This window comes from Nelumbo lutea, chromosome 1 (genome assembly GCF_056320005.1).
Source record: "Nelumbo lutea isolate HS-2025 chromosome 1, American lotus-T2T, whole genome shotgun sequence".
NCBI classification, from domain to species: Eukaryota; Viridiplantae; Streptophyta; class Magnoliopsida; order Proteales; family Nelumbonaceae; genus Nelumbo; species Nelumbo lutea.
This window is the reverse complement of record NC_142684.1, coordinates 144953108-144978976: the sequence shown is the minus strand read 5'-3', so window position 1 is coordinate 144978976 and position 25869 is coordinate 144953108. Positions and strand designations below refer to the sequence as shown.

At 37.9% G+C, this 25869-nt stretch overlaps 2 protein-coding genes across 2 annotated transcripts; both read left to right on the top strand.

Moving 5' to 3' along the window:
* The first annotated feature begins 6855 nt into the window (after positions 1–6855).
* Positions 6856–8521, top strand: LOC148878134 (plant/protein (DUF1995)). The gene is made up of 2 exons (XM_088949186.1): positions 6856–8198; positions 8286–8521. The coding sequence occupies exons 1-2, from the start codon at positions 7168–7170 to the stop codon at positions 8440–8442; spliced, it is 1188 nt and encodes a 395-aa protein (XP_088805312.1). The 5' UTR covers positions 6856–7167; the 3' UTR covers positions 8443–8521.
* Positions 8522–10455: 1934 nt separating this feature from the next.
* On the top strand, positions 10456–11777 carry LOC148878133 (cysteine-rich repeat secretory protein 38-like). The gene is made up of 2 exons (XM_088972003.1): positions 10456–11285; positions 11589–11777. The coding sequence occupies exons 1-2, from the start codon at positions 10502–10504 to the stop codon at positions 11666–11668; spliced, it is 864 nt and encodes a 287-aa protein (XP_088828129.1). The 5' UTR covers positions 10456–10501; the 3' UTR covers positions 11669–11777.
* The last annotated feature ends 14092 nt before the right edge of the window (positions 11778–25869 follow it).

Genomic DNA, 25869 nt, shown 5'->3' with positions numbered 1-25869 from the left:
AGCTGAGTGAATTCTTGGTCGATGAGAAGTTGATCCAAGCTAGGCTAAGTCTTCCGAGTAGGTCATCATTTCAAGACCTGGCTTACTTTTTTCTCTCTTTGGTGTTGACTTATCTTTGAACTTCTCGTGTTGGAAACATGTCGGGCATACTAACTTCCAGGATGTTCCAGGCTATGAAGAGGAAGAAGAGGAAGTTGACTCCCTAGGAAGCCCCTCAGGTTGTAACTTCTGAGCCCGTAGGATGGAGCATAGTTGAAGCCATGCCAGTAGTTGACCTCGTCGAGGAGGAATGGCTAGAGGGGACCTCACTCGAACCCGAGGCGCCCGGACTTCCAAGGAGCCCCTTCCACAACTTGGGGCTAAGGCAACCACTACTCTAAACACTGGGGCCATGTTCGGGATGCACATCATCCTGGACTTCCGGACAGCCCTAGTGAAGAGCAAGGAGGCCATCTTTCTAGAGGTCACCGAGCTCTGTGATTCGCGTTTTGATGAAGTAGGCGGGAAGTTTATACATTGTCTCTTGGTGATATGTACCCAACCTCTTCCTTCATACTTAGCCAAATTTATCTTGCTACTGATACACCATTTTTTAGGCAAACACCATGGCCCATGAACTACTAGGGTTACCCGAAAGGGGGGTTGCTAGAGCCCAAGTCCTTGGCAAGGAGGTGATGGAGTATCGGTCTTGCCTAAAACGAGCTATCCATCTTGTCCGTGACCTGAAGGCCGAAATTTCCCAACAGCGAAGTCCTAGTGCCAACCTGACAAGCACCGTTGAGAATTTGACCAACAACCAAGAAGCCAAAGGCTGCATGTTATGAGAGAAGGAGGCCGAGCTTGCCGAGCTTCAAGGGAACTTCTCGATGACGTCCATGTTGCCGAGGTTCGAGTTGTTGAGGACTTCAAGACTTCGCCTGACTTTCTGAATGAGCGAGAGGAGTTCAGGATGGGCGTCTTCCGTTAGGGCTTCAAACTATGCCAAATGCTAGTGACGTCGATACCTTGAGCACTCTATAGGGGCCTTCCCAGTTTGGACCATGCTTTCCCACACCAAGCTTAGGTACCATAACCTTCCTAAGTACCAGGCCGCCAACTCAAAATTCATGTCTCTTAACTCCGGCATTGTAGTACCGAGTAGGGGCGGATTCGAGCAGAGCCGAGCTGAATATTTGGGTATTCAATCTCAGCTCAGTATAACATTACAAGGATCAAGCTCGATCCAAACTGAAAATACAAGCTCAAGTTCAGCTCGATAATGAACCAAGCTTATTCGAGGTCGAGCTCAAGCTTGAACTCAAGCTTTTTTGTGTGTAAGCACTAAAGCCGATCTTTCATTTGGAGGGCTCTCACAAGTGGACCATCGGGAAGAAGAAGAAGAAGAAGAAGAAAAATCTGAGGGACTAAGATTGTGAGAGGTGAGAGGTAACAATACCGTCAGGCATTGCCGCATAAGTCATCAGGTGTCAGCTGTGAGAAGATTGGGAGGCTAAGAGCTGAGATTTGACTGAGAGTTGTGAGTACGGCTGGTCCGTCAGCACCAGGCGTCGATTCGACTGAGTCTTAGAGTGAGAGAGCTTGAGGGTGACTGGGTGAGGTAGGGTTGCAGCTTTGCAGTCGCCAATTGCAGTCGCAGGGAGAGGGAGGGTAGAAGCTTGAAAGTTGAAACTAAAAGGGTTTTTTGGCTAGTTCGATTGATTTTTCCCTCTTTTTTGTTTGGTAATTACTTTCTTTAGAATGTGAATGGGGCCACCATATATCTATATCCCCATCAATAAGACTTCTTCCAAAAGCACATAATATGTATAATAATATACACTCTCATATACATAGGCTCGACTAGGCTCATGAGCTTAACGAGTCGAGTCATATCTTATTCAAGTTCGGCTCAAATAAGATACGAGCCATATATAAAGCTCGAATTGGACTTGAAGCTCGACTTGGTCCGAGATAGGTCGAGCTTTTCACGTGTCGAGATCGAATAGCTCGTGAAAAGCTTGGTTCGTTTCCACCCCTAGTACCGAGCTACCCATTGTTGGTATGCCGCAGTTCGGATGTAAGCTAAGTCATGGACCTTCTCCACTAAGTTGAGGTTCATCTATAGCTCATCCTCATTAACCTCCTCATCGTATGTCTTAGACCGTGAGGTTGCCACTTTGATCTCGGTTGGGATGATAGCCTCCATCCCGTGCGTCAGGTTGAAAGGAAAGTCACCGGTCATTGTCTTGATAGTAGTTTGGTAGGCCTAAAGAACATTAGGCAACTCGTCCATCCACAAACCATTAGCTCAGGAAAATCAAGCTTTTAGTCCACATAGGATCACCTTGTTTGTCCCTTCAGCCTAATTGTTTGCTTGGGGGTGGGCCACCAAGGTGAAGTTCTGTTGGATTTCCATCTCAACACACTAGTTTTGTTGGATTTCCATCTTCGAATTTCTTAACGTAGTCTGATATAAACACCTTGGGGAGTCTGAATCTATAGGCGATGTTCCTCCAGAAGAAGTTCTAGACATTGCAAGTTGTGATGTATACTAGCGGCTCGACTTCCACCCACTTAGTAAAATAGTCCACCACGACCACCAAGAACCTCCTCTGCCCGGTCACAGGTGGGAAGGGACCAAGAATATCTATCCCCACTGTGTGAATGGCCATGGGCTAATGAGGTACCTTAGGTCGGCGACATGCTAATTTGGTATGTTAGCGTGCCGCTGACACTTATCGCACTTCTGAACTAACTCCACTGCATCCGCCTTCATTGTGGGGTAGTAGTAGCCTTGTCTTAGAGCTTCTTGGGCTAGTGTCTTGCCCCCCAAGTGTCCTCTACAGAGACCTTCATAGGTCTCATGCAAAACTTGGTTTGCTTCTATTGGTTGCAAGTAGCACAAGTAGGGGAGCATGAACAACCTACGATACAATTGCTCACCAACGATAACATAGCGATCTGACTGCCGCTCTACCCTCCGAGCTACATTGCATTCTGCTAATAGGGTCACGTGATGCAAATAGTCAACGAGTGGGTCTCATATCCAGGTCAGCTTAGATTTTTTCTGGGTTAGCCTCGATGCCACGTTGGTTTACTATGTACTTGTTCGGGTTGAGCTTCATGTTGTACTTTCTTAAAATGTTAAATACATAATTTATGTAAGAAATTATTGAATTTGAAAACTAGGTTTTTACAACCATATCATCATCATATGCCTTTATTTTATTTCCAATTAAATAAAAAAACGATTTGTTTACAAGGAACAAGTAGGTCGCTCCAGCATTTTTTAAACTAAAGGGCATAACTTTATAGCAGTAAAAGCTTGTTTCATTTACAAAGATGGTTTTTTCCTGGTTGGATAGATATATCTAGATATTTTGGATGCAGCTAGAGTAAGCATCCACAAAGCTCAACAGTTCGAACCCTATGTCGTGTCTACCAGGTAGTCTATCATTGAGAGTGGGAAGCTATCTTTTAAGCAAGTTTTATTGAGGTCGGTGTAGTCGACGCACATGCGCCATTTGCTGTTGGCCTTCTTCATGAGCATTGGGTTTGCAATCCATCTTGGACATTAGACCTCTTTAATGGAACCTACTACGAGGAGCTTCCTTACCTTCTCATCCACTACCCTTAACCGCTCTTGAGTGATGTTCCTTTTCCTCTATTGGATTGGTCTGATTAAAGGGTCAACATTTAGCCTATGAGTTATGAGAAATGGGGTCTATGTAGGGAATTTCTATTACTGACCAAACGAAAAATCTAAATTATTAATTAAAAAGCTTACTAGTTCAGAATACAGTGGTTCCATGAGACAAGCTCCGATTTGCACCGTCTTCACGGGGTTGGTATCCAACACTAACACCGGGACAGTGTCCTCCATGCAACAAACTCTCTCATCACTGTTCTCCGGGGGCAACTCTAAGTTGGCATCAACAACCTGCTTTCCTTTGCCCTTGAGCGTGGTCACATAGCACATCTGCGACTCAAGCTGATCTCATTGCATCACTCCTACTCCATAGTCCTTCGGGAATTTCATTGATAGGTGATAAGTTGGCACCACAACTCTAAGGGCGTGTAGGATCAACCGGCCTAAGATGGCATTGTAGGGCGAGGGAGTCATGACCACTAGGAAGTTGTAGTCAAAGTGCACATGGTTTGGCGATGATCTCGCTATCACTAGCACTCTTATGCAGCCTAGAGGCTGTACCACTTCTCCATTGAAGCTGACTAGGGGAATGTCGATCGGTTGTAGGTCCTTCCTCTCCAGTTCAATCTGCTCGAACTTCTCCAGGAAGATGATGTCTACCGAGTTGCCGGTGTCGACCAAAATCCACTTTAGCTCGAAGTTGCTTATCACAAACATGACTACGAGTGCGTCATCATGTGGATACTGGATCCCGCAAGCATTATCCTCGGTGAAGTAAGTGACTTCCTCCACACGAGGGTGCTTGGGCAGGTTCTCGTCCTCATTCACAAGCTCCCAAACTGAGTCCTTTCCTACTGAGGTATTGCATCCAACCATAATGGACCCACTCGTGATCATGTTGATCACACCACATATGGGTTGCTCTATTACTGGTGGGTCTCAGGGAGGCTGGTCTCTGTTCTGGTCCTTTCAACTAAGGTGCTTCTCTGGGATGGTTGGCAGGTCAGTGGCAGTCCTCGTGCTTGATGAACTGCTTCAGGTAACTTCGGTGGATCAACTCCTCGATATCATCCTTGAGATTATGACAGTCGTCTATATCATGGCCAATATCCCAATGAAAGGGGTAGTACTTATTCGGGTTCCTTTGGGTCTCGATCCTCTCATCGTGGGTGGCCATTTAACCTACTTGCCCGTCTTTATTTGCATCAAAATTTCTCCCCTCTTTGTGTTTAGTGCTGTGTAGTTGTGGTTCTAGATGAGAGGGGTGTGAGAATGCTGGCCTGAGGACTTGCTACCTCTATAAGGTGACCTGCTACGCTAGCTAATGAACTCCATAGAGGCTGGAGGGTTCAATTCAACCTCCCAGTGCAAGTCAGGATGTCGAACGTCGTTGATTGCTGCAGTGAGCTATACGGCTGGGTCGAGGTTCAGGATCTATAACCGCTCTAGGTTGAATTGCTTGATGTAACCCTGGAGCTTCTCATCAGGTTGCTGGATGATGTTCAGTAAACAAGTTGCCAACTTTGGGCACTGCTTTCTCATCGCGAAGTGTGTGGTGAAGAGGTTAGTGAACTAACTCCAACTCTTAATGGAGCCTACGACCAACCCCGAGTACCACATCTAAGTATGCCACGGAAGGTGGTCAGGAAGACCATACAGAGGCTCGCATCATTGGCCCCATGTAGCTGCATGAATGCTTGGAAGCTGTCGAAGTGATTGACTGGGTCGGTGGTTTTGTTATAGGACTCCAGGCTGGGAGCCTTGAAATCCTTAGGCCATGCGCCATGAGATTTTCGTGACCAGTGGCAAGGTTCGGGTCACTGGTTGTGCAGACAAGATGCCGATTTGGCTCACCTTCTTTTTCTTCCTCTTTCGTTTTTTGCCTCCTCATTGTTATTCGGATTGAGGTGGCTCTTTCCTGTGTTGCGACGTACACGTCTACGATGCCTTCTTCGGGACCCTTCAGTGGAGCTGGTAGCCTTGGACGTTACAGTTTGGGTTGATTCCATGGTGGCAACCTGGTTCTGGTCATCTTGACAGCGAGGTGGGTCCAACACTTGGTTTTGATTATAATTTTGGTAATTAGGCTACTGCTTCTGGTTAGCGTTCCACCCTGTGGCCTAATGTTGTCGGTGTTGTTGTTGCATCACTGTTAGTGCCGCAAAACGACCTTCCCACGTTCTCATCTACAGGTCAATCCCGTGGGTGAACAACACCGGCTCATTGAACTAGAGACCATTGATTCCAACGAGAACCATGGAGGGCTCGATCGATGGAAGAGGGCGCATTCACAATAGGCAGAGGGCGATTAGGGTTCTACATGACAGGGATGCCTAGTAAGTTAGGGACACGATGAATTGCCCGATAGTGATAGAGGGGACGTCAGTATGCATGGCATGCTGGTCTTGCCCCCTGTGACTGTTTCATCAGTACGTACATTCTTGTTGACGTTGTTGACAGGGTTGTTGCTGGAAGATGCCACTGAACTTGTAGTAAGAAAGGGAGTGTGAGAATATGACTTTTGTGTAGCATTCCCATTGACAACCCCAAGTGATGATGCACGACCTGGTGCTCCCTGCAGGTTGACAACTTGGACACTGGACTAAGTAGGTTGCTTGGTTGAATTGCAAAAGAGAAGTAATCAGTGTCTGGGTTGCTTGACCCAGGGTGGGCACTCTAATGCTTAAGTTAGCGAGCTAGTATTTGATTGCAAGAGAGCTAGAGTTAGAGAGCCAAATCGTGCATACCTTATGAGGTTGGAGGAGTGGCCCTTATATAGGCGAGCTGTCGTGAGCCTCACGAAATGTATCTGGAATCTCTGGCCCGTCTAGTTCGGAGGTGGTTTTACGCCTAGAGGTAGGCTCTACATAAGCGGGTAGCGTTTATCCAATCCCGCCTGAAGTGGGTAGCGGTGATAACCAACTCTTCTGACGTAGTGTCGTAATCCTAGGGAATTCGAAGGTGATAGCTCGCTTAAGGGGAGGTCGCTCAACATGTTACTAAGTAGAGTCGGATCAGATTGGTGGAAATAGGTTGCCTCTTACGCCGACATGAGATCTTGCCTAGCTATTCACAGTTCGGCCTACAAAAGTGGTGGCAAGGTGATCGATGCAATTGTAAAGTGCCCGAATGGGATTTACTTACATAGTGCCAAGGTGTCAATGAATTACACGTGCGATGATATACAAAATTACTCCTCACCACTGTTCAAACACTTCAGATTTACAAAAGACCATAAAAGTATCGACTATATTAAAAGTAAAAAGAAAGAAAAGGCTACACTCAGATCGAATAAAATAGAATTGATACTTTGATACCCAATGAATTCCCTATTAAATAAATACCCTACCGGCCTGGGTCCAACTCTTCAAAGCCCATAATGCCCATAGTGAATTTTAAATTATGAGTGGACATAGATGGACCCCATGAGCCCATTAGTGTCTGTGTGGCTACCGTGGGAAATCTCCTTATCTTCAAGGAACCGAGCATTCAAGGCATCAAACGATGAGAAACACTAATTTTCTGGTTTGGTAAATCAAATGGCTTCCAATCTCCTCAAGCTCCCGGTACAAACAATCAATACTAAAAATCCTTCAGTTCCATTTCGTTTCACTAGAACTCTCCTCCCATATCACTCAATTCCTTTACATCATCGTCATCATCATCAACACCAACATTCCAATTTCTCTTTCTTCCCCCCAAATCCCCTCCACAACTCAAAAATCCCCTCTCTATCCCTCCACTGCTCGCTCTCTTCTTACGCCCCACCCACCACAAAAGAAGAAGCCATCCTCCAAGCCAAGACATGCCTCTCCACCACCTTGGAAAAGCCCCTCAACAATCCGAGACTCGCCGGGAAACTCAAGAAACAGAAACAACCCAGGTTCCGAGTTGAGATCCCTGTCATCGACGATTCCCTCGAGTCCACCGCCCAACTCGCTTTCGATGTCTTCGGAGACCTACCCATGAAAAGAAAAGGTACGCTGGTTAAGATTCTCATCTTGTGGTCTAATCCTACGCTGACAAAACTAGCTGACGAAGCCTTCCGGTCTTGCCCATCAAACCATGTCCAAGTCGACCACTGGGATATATCTTCTGTTACTGATGACGATACCAGAATTTTGAACTCCGCTGATGTAGTGGTGTTTTCGGCTCCTGAGTCCTCACAATTGGAGTTCATAAAAACGATTTCTGACAATCTGTATCCAAAGCCGGTGGTGGTTTTCAACCCCAAGTGGGCTTTTGAGGATGAGAGCGGTTTCGGAGAAATGAGTGGCTTCTTGGCGTCTTTTGAGGTGGTTTATTCGTTCATGGGTTTGGAGGTAAGAGGGGTTTTGAGTAAGAGACAAGGAATAGTTTTCAGGTATGTGAGAGATGGGGTTTTGAGTGGCGAGAGATGGGCGGTTTGGGTTGAAGAGGAAGGAGAAATGAAAGTGATTTCTAGGTTTAAGAAACGGCCGTCGATTGGTGAGGTTGAGAACGTTATGTATAACTTAATGGCCGTAAATTCGCCAATTACCAAGTCTGCCAAGTTTCTTAGGGATCTCGTCTCGAATGTAACCGGAAAAAAGTGAGTATATAAGTATAACCGAGAGTTTGTGCTGTTGTTTATTCATTTTTTCTTTTCGAGAATTGTGACTCATTTGTGTGTTCTCAGTTTTGTTCGTCAAAAAATAACCGTGGAACCACAACAACTGTTTGTTGAAATTCCTGTGAAAGGAAAAATATTGGCAGCGCCAACGATGTTCGACTACCTTGTTTGTAGCAGATATGGAGTCCGCAACTCCGCATGTATGGCATCTAGTTGTCTATGAAATAAGGAGAAATAATTAGATTAGGGAGCAGAATAGGCGGTTATCAAGAGCCATCAGCCATGCAATTTGGTTGGAAGTTTGCTTTTACTGTGAAGAGAAAATAATAAAAAAGGAAATAGAGAAATAGAGAAATAAAAGGGAATTTTGGTGAAAAAGCTTCCTACTACAAGGGTAAAGTTAGTGTGTTAAAATATGCATGACATGAGCTTAATAATTAAGCCGAGTCCGAGGGAAGCAAGATTTATGCCTGATCAGATCGTTCTCAACAGTTTTACATAGCTGTGTTCTCTCCTTATTTTATTTTAAATATTAAAAAGATGAATACAGTTTTCCTTCTCTACATGTGGACAAATGAATTGAGCTAGCTGTCATAGTAGTATCTACACCCAGTTTTTTACTGATCAAGCATAAGGAGAGAACACAGTTATGTAGCAAGTGGGCAACACAGAACCTTTAAACCAATTGGATTGTATCTATTACCCAGTGGGCAACACAAAACTTTCTAAAATAAATAATAGCTTCTTCGTATCATACAATTTTATTGATAATGTATTAACCCAGGTCTTAAAACATATTATATAAATTTTTACAAATTAGTACATGTATGAATCTATTACTTATTTTCTATTGAAGTTCATATTACAAAACACACGCAATTATTATATATAAGTATTATATCAATTAATTTTTATTTTTCTATTTTTAGTTTTTAACATCAAGAAAAAAAGCAATTAAAAATTAATTCTCAAATGTTTGGTAAACGATATTTTTATTTTTGTAAACAACAAAAATGTTATTACAAAATGTAACTAAAATACCAATTAATAATTTATAAAAATATATAACCTTAACTTAAAATATCTCAAATATACTAAAATTTCTAAAATACATATCATATGCAAATTTATAATTTATAATTACTCAAATTATTATTTCATTATTAATATTTTTATTTTTATTGTTTTATGAAATAAAAAATCAATTTTCATACAAAAATAGATTAGTGGATTTGACAAATTCAATTTACATTATACTCTCAAGTATTTTGTAAACAATATTTTTATTTTCATAAATAATAAATATATTTTTATTTAATACAAATTAAAATATTAATTAATAATTTACAAACATTTTAAGATACATATCATGTTCAAATTTATAAATTTTAAGTATTAAAATAATTATTTTATTATTAATATTTGTATTTATATAAATTTCTTGAGATTAAAAACCACTTTTTGATATAAATGTGGATTTGAGAAATTATTTATTCCATTAGTTTACAAAATATTAATTTTAAATAATATTTTTTAATCTTTACTTGAAATTGTTAAACATAAATATATGCCATTTGTTAAGAACTTAAGATTACATGTGGACATTAAAATACATAAAACTTTATTTTATTTAGCTTACTATCATAAGACATATGCGCTGGATAATTTGGGTTCAGATCACGCCAGTTGCAACTTTTTAAATTAGACGCATGAAAACGTGAAACACAAATCATTATCGGATGAATCACGCATGTATCACTCCGTATTGGCATGTATCAATCAATACAACACGATATGGTTTGATATGGATGTGTATCATTCCGATACTGATGATTCAAGGGATATGGGCTTAGTAATAGCATTTCCCATATCCCTCGTGAATCATAATCCATACCAATACAATACGCCCCATATCGAATATATCGTATCGATATTTAAATCTTTAACAAGCTTATTAATACCGAGATGATATCGTTGATTCCCCATATGGATAGGCCCTTGTAATACATTTCACAAAAATTTGAAGAACCCTTTGACTATGTAATCGGCAATCTATTCGTTTGACTTGGCGTGATTTGTTTAATTAAGAGTCCATTGAATTACTTTATATGTGACCAGCACGCAAGCAGGCTTTGACTTTGGGAAACCCCTCATTCAGGGATCATTGACTTAACCTAGTTGTGTGCAATAAGTAATATTAAAACAAAAGGGCATGGTCATCTTATCTCCCATCTCTGCAGAAAGGATCAATCAGATTTTAGAGGTAAGCAAACAAGAGGAGGATGGGTATGTTCCTCATCAGAATGGCACCATCAATTCATCACTTCCTTCTGCTATCGTTCTTATTGTTGTCAATTAGTTCCAGCTGCTGCCGTGCCGACGACGTTGATGACATCGGCCCTTGGGAATGTTCCTTCGTAAATAATTATACAGATGGTGATCCATTCAAGACCAATCTCGATAAACTACTGACTTCTCTCTCAGCCAATGCACCGACCACGGGCTTCTACAAAGACACAGTCGGCAAGAAGTCGAACAAGGTTTACGGCCTCGTCCAATGCAGGGGTGATATTTCGGGAGTAGATTGTGCCAAATGCATCAATAGCGCAACAAAACAAGTCCTCCATGATTGCTCGAATAGCAAGAGAGTGCAGGTTTGGTTGACCAAGTGTTACCTGCATTATTCAGATGAGAATTTCTTTGGCAATTTAGGTATGTCGTCGGGATCCATGGCCCTAAGCGATCCAACGGATTATGACGATGCTTTTGTGGCTTTACAAGGAGTGACGTTGATGACTAAACTTGCAACTACCACTCCAAATCGGGCGCTGATGTTCCAGACAACAATCATGGATGCTGGCAAAAATGGGAAAAGGTATGGCATGGCTCAGTGCACAAGAGATCTGAATAGGGCCGACTGTGGGAAATGCTTGGACAAACTAATGCTCGATCTGGGTTCAAGCAGCTACAACAAACGAGGATGGGAAATTTTTACTATGAGTTGTCGTATGTGGTACAACGATCACCAATTCTTCTCCGCCAACTATTCCTTGCCTTCCAATCGAGGTGACATCTTTCGTCTTTAATTTCCTTCTTTTTTTTTTTTTCTTTTTATGTCAATTTTTAATATGGTTTTAAAAACTTATGATCATTTTGGGTATCCTGCTCAGATGGTTTTTAGGTCCAAACTGGACCCAAAGACATGACTATTCCTGAGTCAAGCGGAATCCAGTTTTCAAAACCATGATTTTTACTGATATTCAGAATCATGTATTTTAAGATTGTATTGGCATTAGACCTATTCATGGACTCACTGGTCTGGCCTGTTCTTTATTGTAACTATTTTTTTTCTTGTCTTTTCTGGTTTAGGTACAAGGAAGGTCTTATCTCAAAGAGTTCAAGTTTCCTTAATTGCTTTCTTGATGCTTATGGTGTTAAATGTTTTCTAATCGTTTATACTATGTTTGTGTAAAGTTGATGAAAATCTCTTAAATTTTTTGTACATTTTCATATTTTTTACTCCTATTTGTTGTATATTTCAAGTAATATATAATCCAATTGAAATTGAGATTGTGAGCCAGGCTTTGCAGAAAGATAGATGGCCTAACTAAAATGTATAGCCAAAGAACATTCCATTGAAATACTGAAATTCTATTTTCTTTCTTCTTTCTGAGGAGTTTAATCCTACATATATGCTTCCAAAGAAGCCTTCTTCTTTGCGTGGTTGTCTTCTAAGACAAATGGGCTTATTCTCCTATTCTAAGAAACAGATTTGGAACCAGGATTTACTAGGGGTTATGATGGGTCGAGTATGGGTTGGGTCAACATATTATGCCCAGAACAGGCCGTTATTATAATTGCTAGATATATGGGACTCGGATCTGCTACCATGAGCTGTTCTCACAAGTCGCATTTCTACCCACGATACATTACAGTTGTATATTGGGAATATCTCCCTGTTCCCAATACATCATGGATGGTAGTGATCTGTGGTTAGAGATATGGGAACAACTTGTGGATAGCATATCCCGGGTGAAATGTATTATTGGGCAAAGGACCATAGGTCCGGGAATGATGCATGTGCAATTTTTAGTCTATATATTTCACCATTCATATTCTTGTAAAATTTTCTAAGGTACAATAATGGTACATGTAAAGTGGGAACGGACTTGGACCCATTTACTTAGGGGTTTAGGCTTGTAGGACCTGATTAGAGTTGATGACGATGAGGCCCCACAAAATTTTTGTGGGCACCTATGGCCCATACTCTACTAATTGGGCCTATTACATGGTCATCCTGATAAAAGTCTAAACGGTACTCATGGCCATATTTAGTGTCTATATACTCCATTATGATATGGGAAAGATATAATATCTAAAAAACTTCTCACAGTCAATTGAAATCATAAACATGATAGTCAATCAGTTGTTATTTATCAAAATTCATAAGTGGGTTTTGATTGGTCAAAACTCTTATCATATTGTTCCACATCATAGATTTTCCCTATTTAAAAAGCTCCCCATCAGATTTTTAAGTACATTGGATAACTGGGGGCTTAACAATCTGGACTCTGGACCTTGGAATCTGGCAATTTGGATACCCGTTCATCCCCAAATCGTTGGTTCGTTTTTATCCCTCCCCCCTCATGCTTATCGAGCTTTTATCAACAGTTTTGGAAATATACACATACATTGAACTCAGATATTATTCTGGATTGGATTGTGGGCCCAGTCCCTACTAATCAGGGTTCAGGTATGTAGTAGAAAAATTGATGCTTGATACTTGATTAGATAGATTTTTCGTTTTTGTATTTTCTTCTTATCTTAAATATTAGGGTAAATTGCTGAAACCTCCTCTAATGTTTTTGATCATTGTTGAAACTTTTCTTGAAGTTTGGTAACTGTAATAATTTTACTTGAACTTTCTGACATAGTTGCAAGTAGATCCCCTTTATTAGAATTCTCTAACAAGATTATAGGAAGCATGAAAGTGTCTAAAATATCCGTGCAATTACTATTGAGTCTGATTTCTATATAGAAAAACAATAGAAATTTTATGAACAAAATAAAAAAAAAAAAGAATTTAAAGTTGCAGCTTCACCTTTGAGCAATTGATATGAAAGGAAAATATGGAAAAGTGATTAGAAGGGTTTGGGGTAACATTGATATGAAGAGAAAATTTGGAAAATAAACATTTTGTTCAAAAGTAACTATATGGGTACTTTGAACATTTTAATACCTCTTATTAGAGGGTTCTAATAGAGAGGGCCTACTTGTAACCAATGATTTAAAAACCAACCCCTAGAGGTCAAACCACTTTTGCCCCCAGGTTGTTGGTCACCGCTTCAATCGTTTGGGTCAAACAGGTTAGACCGTCCCATATATATATCAATGTATATTTGTGTGTGTGTATAAATATATATTTTATTAATAATAATATGTATAATTATGTTTTAGATATATAATATGTATTTTTATATTTAATTTATGGTTTTTAATTTATTTTCATTTATACAAAATATTAAAAATTACAATTTGAGGCTAAAAAAAGAGTTTTTTTCGTTATAATTTTGGGGCAAAAGGCCATAGCCCTTTGGGACACATAGATCTCAAAAAGTTATAAAAAAAAAAAATCATCTCAATCGGACATCAGAATGTAAAGTTATGGCCTTTACAAGTTTTCATGCATTGAATGTACAACCTGTGACCTGATGACCAGATCAAACAGGTCAACGTTAAACCAACCGAATTGAATAATTTTTGACCACCCAACGGATTTTGACTAAACAAGACTCAAAATTATAACTGAATGACGATTCAAACGATTCAACTGACCAAATCAACGATAAATTGAAAACAGTGCTTCGGGAAAGTTTTAACAATGGTCAAAGGAGGTGTCAGCAATTAAAAAGAGGAAAGCAGTTTTTTTTTTTTTTTTCCTTCTGGAGATGTGAATGGGAGTATTGCGAGAGGAAATGAAAGTGTTTGACGTTTGTTCGTGGCATCGCCTGATAATTTATAAGACACTCTCAAGTTGGAGGGACAAGTGGAAAGTGCAAGTGAGCAACACAAAACCTTGAAACCACTCCATGAATCGATGACAAAGAAAAAAAAAAACAAAAAAGTTGGATAGATTAGGGGACATACGAAATGAACGGTGTTCACACATACACACTTGGAATTTAAAAAAGTTCTGTCTTAAAATCACGACAGGTGTCAACACATGAATGACAGAAACATGCATGAACAAATACGTACGTACTCCCAAATTAAGGATAACACAGGAAGCATATTGATGATCTGGTTTGGTGGGCCCTTGTCATTCCTTTTACACCTCTATGAGTATTCCAAGATTCAAAATACATGTGCAATCAATTTGTGTTTGATTTGTTTGACGAATAAGAGTCCATTGAATTACATACCACCCGCATAAGCACGCAAGCAGGTTTTGAGTTTTGACTTCCGGAAGCCCGGCCTTCGTTCATGAAACAAATTTGACGCAATCGTGTGCACTATTTATAAAAATGTGAATGAGGAGGTATTGACCGAAATGCCTTTTTTCTTGAATTTAATTCATTTTCATTGAAAGAGCAGATAATATAATTAAAAGAATATTATTAAGTACATTCATTTATATCTCATTAAGTCTCAAATCATATTCTCTCTCATTGAATTTAATATTTATATTTTTGTTTATCATCATTAAATTCTACTAATAAATCTATACACAATAATTATTAATAGAATGCAATTTTATATTTTTAAAATAAACATAGAAATGAATAATTTTTCATTTAGATGGTGGATAATTAGTTCAGCCATTTGGGTCAAATGGATAATTTCATAATGTCATAAATAAATAATACAAATTTAGAAATATAAAAAATACTTTTGTTTATTATCATTAAATTTCACTAATAAATCCATACACAATAATTATTAATAGAATGCAATTTTATATTTTTAAAATAAACATAGAAATGAATCATTTTTCATTTAGATGGTGGATAATTAGTTCAGCCATTTGGGTCAAATGGATAATTTCATAATGTCATAAATAAATAATATAAATTTAGAAATATAAAAAATACTTTTGTTTATTATCATTAAATTTCACTAATAAATCCATACACAATAATTATTAGTAGAATGCAATTTTACATTTTCAAAATAAACTTAGAAATGAAATCATATTTTTATGTTGTGGGTAAGTAGTTCAACCATTTAGATCAAATAGATAATTTCATAATGTCATAAATAAAATAATAAAAATTTAGAAATATAAAAATACAAAAAATATAGAAAAAATAAATCTTATAAAAAATTGAACACATTTCTATTATTATATATTTATCATATTAAGAAATAATTATGATAAAATAGACATAATTTTATTAATGATGGACATTAAATATACAACTTAAAACCGATGAAAAATTAAACCATCTTCCTATCTAGGGGTGGGTTAGTGGTTCAACCTTTTAGGTCAAATAGGTTAACCCATGATGTAAAAAATATATTTTTTTTTAAAATAGAATAGTAAAAGAAATGAAACAATTTTGGGTACATCTATAATATTATATACTAATAATATAAATAAAAATAAGTATGATACATAATAATTATTTTATCAATGATATAAATGAAAAGCAAAATTTAAAACCTGTTTTAAAATGAAACAATTTCCATATCTAGATGGTAGGTAGGTCAATGATCTAACATTCTGCGTCAAATGGGTTAATTTATGATGTCATAACTAAGTTACAAATATTAAATAAATAAATAAACACATACATACATACATACATACATACATACATCTATATATATATATATATATATATATATATATATATATATATATAGATAAGTTCAAAGAAAATTATAAGCTTTGTATAAAGCATTTTGATACAATTCTATTGTTATATATTCACCATAGTAAAAAAATGAATGTGAAAATAAGAATTAGTTTTATCAATGATGAAAATGGAATACACGATTTAAAATCAACCAAAAAAGCAAAATAGTTTTTCCACCCAAGTGATGGGTTAGTGGTCAAACTATCCATGTCAAATGGATGTTATTATTAAATAATAAAATACATAAAATTCTAGAAAGTGTAGAAGTTTGTCGATAATTTTGGGTAAATATGTGATTAATGAGAATTATTTTCATTAATGATAGAAATGGGATAAAAATAAAAGGGCATTAATGTTTAACACATGACCCTACTAACCATGTCAAATGGTTCAATGACTTAATTAGTTAGGTCATTGTAAGCAAGTGATTTGCTAGGGATGCAAACAAATCGGATCAGATTTGAAGTAGGGTATATTCGAATTCAATTCGATTTGAAGATTTGATTGGATCTCATAAATTTTGATTCAAATATGAGTCCAATCAAGATGTTGGATATTCCAATTTGTTACGATCGGAATTGGAATTGATTCGACCACAACATTAAAAACCAATATTCAAACAATATATTGGAATTGCATTTCCTCTTAGTAAATAAGTAATTTTTATTATCTCATAAATTAAAAAAAATAAAAATATGGAATTTTTTAAAAATTTTATAAAAAAAAAATGAACATGCATTAATATTATATTCTTCATATTAAACAAAAATATGTTTGTTCTTTTTCAAAGAAAAAAATGTCTTAATCATAGTCCATTTTCCTAGTTAAATAGGATAATGGTTCAACCAATAAGTTCATTTGGTTGCTAACTACTATCATCATCATCATTTGATATTGTCATGTGATTCCCACATGAGAGCAACCCAATAATTACTATCAAATAAATAACAGTAATTACTGATTATTACAATAATTAATTATTGTAATATAATAATTACTGATTATTACTGTTATTATTAATAAATATTATTAATAAATTATTGATTATTACAGTAATTTAATAAATATATAATTAGTGATTATAATTAATAATTACTGTTATTATAAATATTATTATTAAATTATTAATTATTATAGTCATTTAATAAATATATAATTAATGATATAATTAATAATTACTGTTATTATAAAAATTATTAATAAATAGATATTTACTTTAATTTTAATTTAAATTAAAATTATAAATATTGTTATTAATAAATACTATTAATAAATTTAGTAATTATTGTTATATTAAAAATATTTTTAAAGTATTGTTATTGATTATTTAATAAAATATTATAATTAATAACTATTACTGATAAATACTATTAATTTAATTTAATTTTGGTAATTATTAATTTAATGAATATTATTAATAAATCCTATTCATAAATTTAATAGTTACTATTATATTAAAAATAACTAAATAATATTATTAAAACTATCATTAGTGATTATTTAATTAAATAGTATAATTACTTACTATTATTGATAAAGGATGTTAATAACATTTTGACAACCGATGGGTTGACCGTCCGGTTCGAACAAATGGCCCGTTCTGACAACAAAAATTACAAGCAAAAAATTATGGAACCATTCTAGCCATTAGTTTTCCAGTCAACGGTTCAGTCATTCGGTTCGAATGGATGGTCCATTTTGACAACAAAAATTATAGGAAAAAAATTGAGTTTGTGAGGTCCATTAAGTAGTATCATATGTGTTATGTCATTCGAGCGTGTGACTCATATGACCCGGAAACAAAATTGTTTTGGCCACCGATTTTTGGGTCGACGGTTCGACCCTTTGGTTCAAATGGACGACCCGTTCTAACAACAAAAAATTACAAGCAAAAAATTATGGAACTGTTCTGGCCACCGATTTTTGGGTCGATGGTTCGATCATCCTGTTTGAACGGACGACCCATTATGACAACAAAAATTATAGGCAAAAAATTGTGTGAGGTCCATTAAGCAGTATCATATGTGTTATGTCATTCGAGCGTGTGACTCATACGACTCGAAAATGGAACCGTTCTGGCCACTGGTTTTCAGGTTGACGGTTCAACTATCCGGTTTGAACGAACGACCCGCTTTGCAAAAAAAATTAAAAAAATAAAAAAATGGTCAAAAACCATTGAATGGGTCAACGAGTTAATGGTTCGACCACTTGGGTCAATGGGTCATTGACCGATTCAATGGTTTTTGGCTAGGGACCGGGATTAGGGTAAAGCGGAACTCGTTGCCTAGACAATTCCCAATTTAAAAAATAAAAAAATGAACGACCAATTCTGACAAAAAAAATTACATGCAAAAAATTGAGTGTGTGAGGTCCATTAAGCAGTACCATACGTGCTATGTCATTCGAGCATGTGACTCATACGACCTAAAAATGGAACCATTTTGGCCACCAGTTTTTGGGTCGACGGTTCAACTATTTGGTTTGAATGGATGGCCCGTTCTGACAACAAAAATTAAAAAAATAAAAAAAATGACCAAAAACCATTGAACAGGTCAATGGTTCGACCGCCTGGGTCAATGAGTCATTAACCGATTCAACAATTTTTGGCCAGGGATCGAGATTAGGATAAAATTGAACCGGTTGCCTAGATGGTTCCCAATTAAAAAAAAAAAGCCCAAAAACCATTGAATGATTCAACAAGTTGACTGTTCAACCGCTCGGGTCAATGGGTTGTTGACCGATTCAACGGCTTTTGGCCAGGGATTAGGTCAACGGGTCAACGGTTCCATTCTAGCCCCTATGAAGTAGGGCCCCTCTGCTAGTAGTAGTATTAAAATAAAAGGGCATGCATGTTCATCTTATCCCATCTCTATAGAAAAGATCAATCAAATTTTAGAGAGAAGCAAGCGAGAGGAGGATGGATATGTTCATCATCAGAATGGTACCATCAATTCATCCCTTCCTTCTGCTACCGTTGATCTTAATGTTGTCAATTAGTCACTACTACTGCATGCCGCCATCGCTGTAGATCTGCATCATTTCTAGGTAGAGTTCTACTCAGGTCTATAGCATAAGATTGGGGCTAAGTGATGACTCGACTCTACTGTGGAGAGGACTGATGGAAGTGGTTTCACGAACACTCTAGAATCTTTTAAAAGCCCCAAAACACTTCAAGAGAGTTCAAGGAGATTTCAGAAGCAATCTAGAAGCCTTATGAACACCCTTGGAATTTGTACATATTTGTACATACTTCTAGAACTATTCTAGAGCATTCATGTATTTAATGGAATTAAGATAAGTCTAGAAGAAGGAGGACTCTAGAAGCAAGCCTAGAGCATTCATGTTTTAGAGAAATCTTTTAAGGAGGTGGAAGTGCCTATAAAAGGGGATGCCCTCCCTCATTTGCATTCACCAAGCAATCAAGTGTTGTATTTCTCTCTTGAGCAACAGAAATAGTTCATTGAGTTCTCCATCTCTCTTCCCTTGGGTGCTTTGTGCCTTTGTTGCCTAAGTGTGTGTCTTAGTGTGAGGAACGAGTTGGTAAGCTACTTGGTCTCAGGAGCCAAGAGAGTGCTCTAAGTAGGGAATGCTGACTTGTGGTGCGATTGATTGTTGCCTGAGTGCCGTACGAGACGCTAGAGGAGTCTAGGTTCATGACAATCCAACTCTAACACCTAGTGTTTGTATTGTACTCAAACTACAACTAATCTCTATAAATATACAAAGGGTTCGATCAACCACATTATCAAACCATTTTCTCAATTCTCTTGTCATTACTTTTCTATCTTGGTATTAGAGCCAAATAAAATGGCCTCCAACAATTCAGTCTCTACTTTAGTGCAGAACTCTCAAAATTCCTAGTTGAACATGTCCTCTATTGGAAATATGGTATCTTCTTCGATCTCCACCTCCTTTCATTATCTTCCCATCAAATTGAGTGGAGATAATTATCTACTTCAGAAGGCACAACTTCTCCCAGTTTTTTACACTCATAGGGTCATGGGCATCATCAATAATACAATCAAAGCTCCCCGAAAGTAAGTCAATGATTCTAATGATCCTAACGTCAAGGTGTTGAACCCTGTGTATGCTTATTGGTTTCAATAGGACCAGTAGGTCCTTAGTTGGATTATTTCTACCATCACCGAAGGGATTTTCTTCAAATGGTAGGCCTTCGATTGTCTCATGAGGTATGAACTGCTTTCGCAAAATCATTTTTTACTCATTCTCAATCTCGGATTCTTCAAATGCATAGATAGTTGTAAAGTTTAAAAGAAAGGCAATCTCTCTATTATTGAATATATTAATTAAGCTAAGTGTCTCTCTAATAATTTATCTATTGTTGTTGACCCCATTAGCTCTATAGATCTCATGTTATTTGTACTAGTTGTGTTAAGTCTGGAGTATGAATCGGTGGTGATTGCACTTACCAACCAATACAACTTTGGTAAGCTCGACATTGATGATATTCTAGGTATTCTTCTTAGTCATGAAGCATGGTTAGAACAACAACATCCCTCGTCCATGGACAACTTGCCATCATCCAATCTTAGTTATTTTAAAAGTAAAAATCAGCCCAACCAGCGATCTCAGGAGCCCCAGAATGTTTCTTCTCCTACCACTCATGGCTGTGGCAGTAGACGTGGTGGTTCTGATGGTCGATCTACTGGAGGTCAAGGTCATGGATGTTTTACCATTGTTTGTTAGGTATGCATCAATCCTGGACATGGTGTAATCAAATGTAGACACTGGTATGATCTTAACTTCAATAATCTACAAATAGATGAATCTGAACCAACAACTTTTCATCGAGGTGTCTCCTCCAATTTTGATCCTACATGGTATCCCAATTTTGGCACCATGGTATCCTGATTTTGGCACCATGCATCATATGACACCAAATATTGACAATCTACAAAATCGTTTTGATTATGGAGGTTTAGATTAGGTTAAAGTCAGCAAGATGGCAGGTTTGCCAATTTCTCATATTGGCTCTTCGTTGATGTCTTATGCTTCTCATAATTTTAAATTGAGTGATTTAATGCATGTACCTCACATTTCGAAGAACTTATTATGTGTTAGCAAGTTTACTCGTGATAATGATCTTTTCTTTGAATTCCATCATCACTATTTTGTTTTGAAGGATTATACAAGGAGACAAATTATACGAGGACCTATTAGAGATGAGCTTTATTGCTTGTCAGGTAGTCTCGACATGAAGAATGACCGTTCATCTACTTTCGTAGGTGACCATACTTCTATTCAAGACTGGCATCAACAAGTAGGACATCTAGCTCTTTGCATAGTATGGAGAGTGATCTTTGAATTTGGACTCCCGTCTTATGCCAATAATGCTTCGTCTGTTTGTGAGTCTTGTTAGTTTGGGAAGAGTTGTCGGTTGCATTTATCTTATTCTGTTAGTCAGTCTAGCGCTCCTCTAGATTTAAAATTTTTCAGATGTTTGAGGTCCTGCCCTTATTGCATCTATTAATGGTTATAAATATTATGTAATTTTTATTAATGATTATAACAAGTTTACTTGGTTATTCTTGATGCGAAATAAATCTGATTTATTTGATATTTTTCTTAAATTTAAGAAGAATGTAGAGGTGTTATTTGAAAGAATAATTAAGTGTTTACAATCTGATTGGGGAGGAGAATACAGATGGGTTTCGTCTTTTTTGGCTGATTACAACATCACTCACCGCCTTGCTTGCCCACATACTCATGAATAGAATGGTGCTGTCGAGAGGAAACATTGCCACATCGTCGAGGCTACCCAGTCTCTATTAGCGTCCTCATCTCTCCCCTTCACTTTATGGGATGTTGCAACCTCTACAACTATCTATCTAATTAATCGAATTCCTTCCAAGGTGTTGAACAATCAATCTCCTTTTCAAACACTATTTCACACTGCACCGGATTATAGGATGTTGTGTCTTCAGTTGTGCATGCTATCCTCTACTTCGCCCATACAATCACCACTAGTTTTCTTTTTGGTCACTTCATTGCATCTTCCTTTGATATAGAAGTTCCTACAAGGGTTATAAATGTTATCACCTTTCCTCTAGACGCCTCTACATAGTTAGACATGTCATTTTTTTATGAAAGCAACTTTTAGGGTATTCTGGCTTCTCATTCTACCACTTCAGCTACTTCCACTGAAGTAACTATTTCTGTACCACCGGGGTTCTCATCTTCAGCTGCTTCCACTTCAGCTACTTGTTCACCGCTGACCATGTCTTCTCAGCTCAATGCCAAACCAGCCATCTCGTCTTACTCCACTTCATCTCCGGTTACTCCATCTCCGTCTACTAATAGCGCCACTTCTCATTCTTCTCCTTCTCCTCCATGTGGTACTAGGCTTGTACAAGATTTGCTTGATGCCACTCAACCAGTTCCAATGCCCTCTACCCGCACTCATAATATGCTCACTTGCTCTCTTACAGGTTCTCTATCGGCTCAGTCACATATTGCATTTCTCTTGTTGCTAGTGACACTTGGACCTTGGTGCCCTATCAACTTCACATGCATGTAGTTGGTACCAAGTGGGTGTACAAAGTTAAACGGCGGGCTGACATATCTGTTGATCAATGTAAAGCACGACTGGTTGCTGAAGGTTTCAATCATGTTCCAAGGGTGACTTCATTGATACTTTTACTCCAGTTTTCAAGCCAGTGACCATCCATACAATCATTTCTCTCTCCATTGCTCTTCGATAGCCTCTTCAACAACTGGACTTTGGTAGTGCTTTTCTTAATGGCTATGCCTCTGAAGACATCTATGTCCGTCAATCTAAAGGTTTTGAAGATTCCAATACCATCCACCATGTCTGTAACCTTCATAAAGCATTGTACGGACTCCGTCAGGTTCCTCGAGCATGGTATTATTGTCTCAGCTCTCATCTTCTCTAGTTGGGCTTTCACATGTCAGCAGCTGATCCCCCCTTGTTCATCTATCAGAAGGATTCAGTCACCATGTACATGATCATTTTTGTTGATGACATACTTCTCACCGGCTGCTTCAGATCTACGCTTGATTCTCTTGTCTCCTCCTTGCATCGAACCTTCTCCTTGAAAGACCTTGGACCAGCACACTATTTTCTTGGCATGGAGATCTTGGCCCAACCTCATGGCATCATTCTCACTCAACAGTGGTACATTTTGGATCTTTTGAGACATGCAAACATGGCTTAGGCCAAACCCCTCACCTCTCCATGGAGATAAACTCCAAACTATCTAAATTTGGTGGGGACTCTCTTTCGGATCCTTCAGAGTATCGTAGTATTGTAGAAACCTTCCAGTGTCCTACTATTACATGGCTGAACATCTCATTCTTCATCAACAAGGTTTGCTAGGTTTTTCAATCTGCCACGACGGAACATTGGTCTGTTGTTAAACAGGTCATATGGTACCTAAAACACATGGCAGAACATGGACTTCATTTCTACTCTGCCTTTGCTCCTCTCACTCTTCAAGTGTTCTCTAATGCTGAATGGGCTAGGTGCTTGGACGATCGGTGTTCTGCTAGAGGTTATCTCATTTACTTAGGCCGGAACTTGATTGCCTAGAGTTCTAAGAAACAACGCACCTTTGCTTGTTTGAGCATGGAATCTGAATTCCGGCTTGTGCAAATGTTGCCACGAAATTTCTTTGGGTTCGTTCCTTACTAGTAGACGTAGGCCTCTCACTGCCAATGGTATTGGTTATTTGGTGTGGTAATATTGGTGCCACGTATCTTGCCACCAATCCTGTCTTTTGTGCTCGTACGAGACACATTGAAGTTGACTTCCATTTTCTAAGGGACCTCGTGCTCAAATGCTCCCTCTCTCTCTATTCAGTTTATATCCTCCGGTGATCAAGTCGTGGATCTTCTTACCAAACCAATTAGCGGCACTCGTTTCATCTCTCTACGGTCCAAGCTTCATGTCCTGCCTAGACATTTCACTTGAGAGGGTGTATTAGATCATGCTTGTTGATAGACTCCTAGTTAGATCTGCATCATATTCTAGATAGAGTTCTACTTAAATCTACAACATACTCTCTTATCCTCACTGTAACTCATCTCAGAACTTGAGAGTTGTAACCCAACTCTAACACTAGTGTTTGTATTGTACTCAAACCACAACTGATCTCTATAAATATACAAAGGGTTCGATCAACCACATTATCGGACCATTTTCTCAATTCTCTTATCATTACTTTTCTATCTCAGCCAATTGACCAAGCACAGGCTTCTACAAATACAAAGTGGGAAAAAAGTCGAACCAGGTCTACGGCCCCATCCAATGTAGAGGAGATATTTCAGGAGTAGATTGTGCCAATGCATCAATAGCGCAACAAAAGAAGTTCGCCAGGATGGCGCGAGCAGCAAGAGAGTGCAAGTATGGTTGAGTAAGTGTTACTTTGCATTATTCAGATGAGAACGATCTTTGGCAATTTAGGTGAGCGGACGGGATTATCAATCGGCCTAAAGCAATCAAACAAATTATGATGGTTCTTTTATGGCTGTACAAGGAGTGATGTTGATGACTAAACTTGCACTACCACTCCAAATCAGTCGCTGATGTTCCAGACAACAATCATGGACGCTGGCAAAAATGGGAAAAGATATATATGGGATGGCTCAATGCAAAGAGATATCAGTACGTAGGGCCGATTGTGGGAAATGCTTGGACAAACAAATGCTCAATCTAAGTTCAAGCAGCTACAACAAACGAGTATGGGAGATTTCTAGAATGAGTTCTCGTATGTGGTACCACCATTATCAATTCTTCTCCATCAACTATTCCTTGCCCTCCAGTCAAGGTAAAAGAATTCAATTATTTTTTTAATGGTTTTTTGCCATTTTTATAGATATTCAATGAATATCATTAATTTGAGGTTGCGTTAGCTTGATATGTTCTTAGGCCTGGCTTCTGATGAAATAACATTTTTACTGACACTCCTTTTTATATTCAACCTCCACCTAACCACTTTAAAGTGGTTTTTTAGATACTCAATAGCATTTTATTGATTGTTATTACTATTCAGGAGAACCTGATCACCAAACATGAAATATATATTTTTTTTCTTGCATAGCATTTTTTGCCTTTATCTCTTTTAGAAAGCTATTTTTTTTTTATTTAACTAATCATTTATTTAGTTGGATTTTGGACGACATAATTCTAAAAGTCTAAGGGTACATTTGGTTTCAGGAATAGAGGTCTAGAATTGGAATCTGAATGGACCCTTCTGATCCAATTCTTTGGTTGGGTGGAATTGGAATCCCATTCCCATTCTTGATGGAATGACCCTCCCCCTCCACTAGGAATGAGAATCCATTCCAGACAATTCTGATTCCATTCTGATTCTAATTTCATTTGTTTTTCATTTAATTTTTCTTAAATGATAAAGTATTAAAGTCTTACCATATGGGGTTTGTGCTATAGATTTGGGACCTGGGTGGCATTGTTTCAGGAATAAGGAAACTAGTACAAAGAGTTTCTTGTACTATCCTTAATTGGCATAAGGAAGTATAATCATACTTGGAAATTCTCCTTCATATTTTCCTTAAGGCTATGTTTGGTTCGAAGGAAAAGGTAAGGAAAGGAAGGGAAAAGTAAGGAAACTAATACAAGGTTTGTAAATGTTTCTCTACCTTTCCCTTCCTTTTTTTACCTTTTCCTTCAAACCAAACACAGCCTATGTTGTATATGGTTTGAAGGAAAATGTAGGGAAGATAGGGAAACCTATACAACACAATAACAACTGTACAAGTTTCCTTACCTTTCCCTTTCTCTATCTTATCCT